Genomic DNA, 6,111 nt, shown 5'->3' on the forward strand with positions numbered 1-6,111 from the left:
ATGAAATGCTCGGCCACAGGCACAACACTAGGGTACCGCAGAGGTGTATAAATTCTGGTGCCAGCACTCGAGTCTAGTAGGGAAGATGAGAGAAGACAAGCAATTCTAATAATGTGAGGGAAAATGTGACATGGCGTCCCAGCATCTTCCATGTGGGATGATCAGGGACGCCAAGGGGCCTCCTTATCCCACAACCACAGCAGAGACGTAGCCAGGAAGTTCCCAGAAGCCTCTGTTGTCTTGGCAGCAAAGGACATTCAGGTGTAGGATATGAATAATTTACATAGCTCTTAGCGTAAGAGCCTCGCACACTGATTTAAGCTACCCTCATTTTGACCTGCCTCTCTATTATCTGAATCCATGAAGAGGCAGCCTGTTCCCATCAGATGCCAACAAGGGGGCTAGTTAGTAACAGCCTGATGAGCTGGAAAGCTCAAGGGCCTAGGACCTCTTTAAGCCCCTACCTGGGAGGCCTATCCTGGCTGTCTCACTAGAATTACACAGAAGCTTACTCTAAATTTGTTAGAAGTTAGACCAGAGTCCACTTTCAGATATGCAGAAAATATAAAAATACATTCCCTTTATTTTTTAAAAATGCAGACTGACAGAGTAAGCTTATCATCAACTGGCCTGTAAGGAGTCACAGAATTCACAGGAAACAAGCTCTGAAGACCAGGTGCCTGCTTCCCCTCTCCAAACAGGAGGCCCAAGTCCAGTGGAGGATGTGATGCAGAAAGACCTCTCCTCAGAGATCAGGGGCTGGCTACAGAAGCCATTCACTTGTAAATGTGTCCAGCAAACCAAGGCCTGGGAAGAAGATCAGACTCTCCAGGGCTGAGCACAAGAGTAGGGATAGAAGAGGAAAAGCCACTTGTCTGCATTTCTCATTTTGTTTGTTAATCTCACTGCTGGGAGGTGACCTCTTTTCCCCTCATCTTCTTTCAGCTCAGAGAGTTTGGGTCTCCTCCAGCTCAACCTGAATCCATCCCAACTCATATGGTCTCTATTCCTGGGGATTGGCCCCAGCGGCATCTCTTTCTCCCGTTCCAGGCCAGAATCCTGGAGTTGGCCCCTGCTGGTACAGCTGAATCCATGCAGTGACTGTAGTGGTTTGCTACTGAACTCATGCCCGTTGTCCTGATCTCTTTACCTGAAGAGATAAAGGAGGAACTGCTTTAAAGAGCTCTCCTTCAAGCTCATCTGTTTCCCTGCTAAATCCAAGCTCCTCAGGGATTGAGGAAACAGAAGCCCCCCCCCTCCCCATAGTCTGCTCCAGGCTCTCCTTCTCATTCCTAATCTTTCCATAAAGAACTCAAGGCTGCTGTGCACAGCAGCTGGGAGCCCAGAGGATGGGGTAGAGGGACCATCTTACCTGGTGGGCCCAGGGACTGCAACTTTCCTGGGAGGCTGCAGACTGCTTCGAGTGGCACCAGGAAGATTTGGTTGCTGGGAAAAAGGAGCTTGATGGGGGATAACAAAAGAAATGAGTTAGCAGAAAGTTCAACTGACCTTCTTGAGAAGAAATACTAGCTGAAGGCAGACTGCCTCTCCTGCCAGGTAAAAACCATGAGGTACTTAGAAATGAAGGCCCACATTCTCTCAATTCAGTCTCCCCATATTCAAATGGAATTTTAAGGAAGTGGTGAAAGTGGTCATTATTGACAACTCTGGAATGCTGAGGTAAAGCTATGCCAGGGTCAGTATTTTTCCTCTCATTTCTTACCCTTACGTCCACTTTTCCTCACCTCTGTGTCCTGCAGCACTTGATCTTGGAAGCCCTTTCCGGGTCGACAGAGAATCAGGAGGTAGGGCACCTTTGCCAGGTGGTACACTCCGTTTGGTGAGTGGCATTCGGCTGGAGGGCCTGGGGATGGCCGAGGGGATGGGCAGTCGACTGGAAGACTTAGCAGCTGCTCCCTGTGGCCTGGATAGGCGTTGAGAGTTGCTAGTTGAAGGCTGTGGGCCCAGGACTGGTCTGACTGGGGTAGGTGGACCTGCTGGAAAGGAGTAGGATTCCAGGGTAAGTTCCACTTCCTCCCTATCCCTGTCACCCATCGCTTTCCCGCCTGAGTCTCACTTGCTGTTGTCCTCAGACTGGCCCCAGTTTTTCCCCGTGGTGGAGTGGATCGGAGTGGAGGAGTGGATCGGAGTGGAGGAGTGGGTCGGAGTGGAGGAGTGGATCGGAGAGGAGGAGTGGATCGGAGAGGAGGAGTTGATCGTGGTGGTGGAGTGGATCGAAGTGGAGGAGTTGATCGGAGCGGAGGAGTTGATCGGAGTGGAGGAGTTGATCGGAGTGGAGGAGTTGATTGTATAAGAGGAGACAGTGCCGAGCTTTTGGATGCAGGGAGCAGATTGCAAGTGGGCGACTCCTGAAACACACAAAAGAAAAAAAAAAAAAAAAAGGACAAGAATGGAGAAAGAATCTGCTCTGCTGGTTTAAGGGATTAAGGAAGAGAAGCAGGTTGTTGTCTACAGCACAGTGAGGAAAAGCGGAAGTTAGCTGCCACAACATCATCACCACCATCACTAGCACCAGTGTCACTCCCCCCCCCCCTTTTTTTGGCATAGTACTGTGACTCAACCCAGGCCCTTTGCAATGAGCTACATTTCTAGCCCTTTTTATTTTTATTTTTGGAAAGGGTCTCGCTAAATCACTAAATTGTCCAGGCTGGGCTCAAATTTGTGATCCTCCTGCCTCAGCCTTCCAGAGATCTGGGATTACAGGCATGTGCCACCATGCCTGGCACCAATACCACTCTTACTGAGTTTATTATAGTCATTAGAGAGTCTATAGACAGATACTGTGGTAAATGCTTGGCTTATGGTATCTTATTTAATTCCCACAGTTCCAGAGGTAGAATTACTATCCCCATTTGGCCAGTGAGGAAAACACTGTGTGCCTGTCACATGTCATACACTGTTTTGGGGACACACATGCAACTCAACCATCCAAACTCACCCTCTTCACAGTGGAAGGCCTCTTCCCAGATGTCACCCGAAGAGCCCTGGCTGACCCCTTCTTATCGATGCTCCGGAGTCGAGGTGTAAGGCTCCCTGGTGAGGGTGTGCTCCAAGCCAAAGAGCTCACAGTGGGCAGCAGATCTCGGACAGGACTGTCCTTCAGCACAAAGGTCTCCCTCCTAGGGCTGGGCTTCCCTCGTCGAGGCCCTGGGCCCTCTGCTGAGCTCTCCCGCTCCTGCAGGGCACACTGCTCCAGCTGAGCTGCCAGCCGATTGGCCTCATCAAGGATCTCTTCCAGCTTCTCTGGGCTGAGAGGGCCTAAGCTGAACCTCACACCCTGGGGAGCAGGGGCCGCCATATTTGGGTTACTTCGATGGGAGAGGCCCCGTCGGAGTGGTTTCTCTGGAGTCGCCAATGCTGCTATGTCTTCCTCCTCACGACTGAGACAGAAAACAAACAAGACACCATGCCCACACAAAAGAGCAGAAACTGCAAGGCAGGCTGAAAGATCCCTGCAACAAGGCCAGGGACACAAGCCCAAACACTGATGCCCATTCCGGGAGTGACATCTGGCCTCTAGGTGACGAGACAGCTGGTTCCAACAGGCCTTGAGTATCTATGACTTTGGAAGTGAAGCCAAGATGGAGATGCAGCGAATCCACTTATCCTTAACACCCTGAAATCTCATTCCTGCTCCCCCTCCGCTCCCTCTCACCAACAGCGCCCTAGAGGCCCGAGTCCACCAGCTACTCTGCAGCCCAAGTGCACCATACCTTGCTAAGTTACCAACCTCATCTCTAGAGGCCAATAAGTAAAAGGTTCGAGCCAAAGTGCCATTGAGGGAAATAGTGCGATAAAGTGGCTGGTACCTGTCAGATGGGGACAGCCTTCCAAAGTCCAAGGTCTCATCCACGATAAATTTGACATCTGAAGGGGAAAGAAGAATGAATGCTAACCACTGGTCCCTGACAATGGCGTTACAATGCAGAGCCTCATTCTTCCCCCAGGGGTTGCTTACCTTCGTCTGAATCCTCCATGTCCCGACAGCTGGAGAGGGTCAGCTGAGAGCTGAGCTGGAGAGAAAACATATTTTTCCTGCCCAAGACTCCCAGCTCACCCTAGTGCCGCCAGGAGACGGGGGTATGCAGGAGGCAGGCGAGTGCCCAGGAGTTGCACCTTCCTGCAAGCATGTGTTACCTCCGGGAAAGGTGCAGCGTGCTCCTGCCTCCGCCAGGTGACCCGCGTCCTCCTCTCTCCTCACTGGCCACGGTTTGAAGGCCCCCTCTTCCTCCTCGCCACTGTCCCCTAGGATTTTTCTCCCCCGGAGCCACCTTTCCACACCCCCGGCACCACACCCACGCCACACCTCCTCAGTTCCCACTTCCCGCCCTACCTCACCTTCCACCGAAAAGCTTTCTTCCCAAAAGCCTGGTCCCAGGAATCAGCTCCCAGGGGGCGGGGCTCTTTTCGAATTTCTCAGGCCCCACCCACTCCTGCCAGATGTGAGCAGTGATTGGCGGATCCGGCCGGAAGTCGGCTGGTGAGGGCTGTGGAGGGGGGCGCCGGAGAAACCTCAGAAAAACATCTTCCCTCTGGGCCGAAATGGGGCCACTGGGGGAGGCCCTGAGTGGCCGCGCGTGCCCAGGAGCCCCCTCCCCTTTTGCTCCCAGGCGGGGACCGGAGTAGAGGGTGGGGGGCCTCTGGGGGCGGGGCCTCGTGGCTGCGCGCGAGGGGAAGCACCAATGAGAATGGGCTTCGCGCCACGCCCCTCCTGCCCTCTTCCACCTCCTGCTGCAGGCTGTGGAGAGAGGGGTTGCTGGGCCGCCGAGCTCCCTAGGGAGAGCGGTTTCCGCCCGGCCAGTTGAATAGGAAAGCGTTACATTTGCTGTTTCCTCGATGACTTTTCCAAGTTAAGGAAGCACCTAAGCATTTCTATTTTAGATTTAAGGAGGTTGAGAAGTACATCCTCCATTGCCTTTTTAGGTAAGAACATTCGGGATCTATCTTCTTATGACTGAGAAGGGTGCAAAGAAAACAGCGAAAGCATCCAACGTGTAAAAAATCAAAACAAAACTGGCTTTCCACACTGGGAGGTCTGGATTCAAATGCAGTCATGACGCCTGCTTACAAGCAGGGTAGGCTTGAGCACATTTGCCCTCTTTGGCTTCCGTGTGCTTATTTGTGATACGAAGATCGTGGTCCTCGAAGTTACAGGATGAAGAGAATTACAAACATCAGATGGTATACCATGTCCCTTTATGGACTTTTGAGGGGGTGCTTTTAACTAGTACTTTGGGAACTAAAAGCTGTAAGATGCCTGACTAGATACGTTCTCTAAATGTGGGTGGGTATCGGTTAGCAGTTAATACAGAGTCTTAGAAACATTCTAAAAATTTAAAGCGAAAAGGCCCTGAGAGTGGCAGAGGAGCTTTCCTGTAAACAAAGTTTTGACCATTATTTTGGCTTTTTTGTTTCCTTTCTAGGTTTTGGCTGTGAAGTTGAGGTGATGAGCTCAGAGGCAAATATATGTTTCAGGGAGCAAAGGAGCCTTGGAATTTAGCCAGGCGCTAAAGAAAGGCCCAGAACTCTGAGCGAGCGCAGAGGATGGCACCTCTCTGCTGGACCAGATGGAGTTTTAGTTCCTTGCAATACTTGGGGTGTACGTAGGGTTGGAAAACCACAGCCAGTAGCTTCCCTCTCTCAGGCAAGTAGTGGCACCAATGAGAGGGGAAGGTGCTGTGGATTGTCTGCATTCTTTCTTGCCCTAGGAGCAGCCTGAGCAGGGCACTCCAAGCCTCTTTACCTACCAGTGGCCTCCGGGGTTAGCAATTGGAAGTTAGTCTGACACTTGTTGCAGTACCAGGGGAAAGAAGCAATGAAGCTACTTTTCCCTCCATCAGAACAACAAAGCCAGAAAATACAGACTTTAGGCACAAGAATTTGTCACCTAGCATAAGGCTACTACTACGAGAAATATTGATATTTGTCACCAACCCATTCAATCTCAAAATGATATGTAGGAGCAACTGTTTAAGATTTTGGATAAATAATGACTCAATGAAATTACACTCTCTCTCAGGCACATAGTAGGCCTTAACTCAGAAGTTATATACATGTCTAATGCATAAACAAAAAAGGATTTCTGGGCAG

The 6,111-nt window shown here is 51.0% G+C and overlaps 1 protein-coding gene across 9 annotated transcripts; it reads right to left on the reverse strand.

The window, feature by feature from the left end:
• Positions 1-554: 554 nt before the first annotated feature.
• Positions 555-4,622, reverse strand: Psrc1 (proline and serine rich coiled-coil 1). Of its 9 annotated transcripts, none has more exons than XM_087213226.1 (8): positions 4,360-4,622; positions 3,980-4,034; positions 3,831-3,888; positions 2,960-3,401; positions 2,078-2,369; positions 1,746-1,994; positions 1,373-1,460; positions 555-1,150 (listed from the first exon to the last, which is right to left on the reverse strand). In XM_087213226.1, exons 2-8 carry the CDS (start codon positions 3,996-3,998, stop codon positions 1,147-1,149), a joined length of 1,152 nt encoding a protein of 383 aa, XP_087069352.1. In that variant the 5' UTR covers positions 3,999-4,034; positions 4,360-4,622; the 3' UTR covers positions 555-1,146. The 9 variants fall into 9 exon arrangements, with proteins under 9 accessions (XP_087069352.1, XP_012930897.2, XP_012930896.2 ...); XM_013075443.3 differs by having other exon boundaries at positions 1,746-1,997; positions 4,360-4,610; XM_013075442.3 differs by having other exon boundaries at positions 1,746-1,997; positions 4,159-4,379.
• Between the last annotated feature and the right edge of the window lie 1,489 nt (positions 4,623-6,111).

This window comes from Heterocephalus glaber, unplaced genomic scaffold (assembly GCF_053883595.1).
Source record: "Heterocephalus glaber isolate CG9 unplaced genomic scaffold, H.glaber_assembly_v1.0 deba00001442, whole genome shotgun sequence".
In the NCBI taxonomy this organism is placed as follows: Eukaryota; Metazoa; Chordata; class Mammalia; order Rodentia; family Bathyergidae; genus Heterocephalus; species Heterocephalus glaber.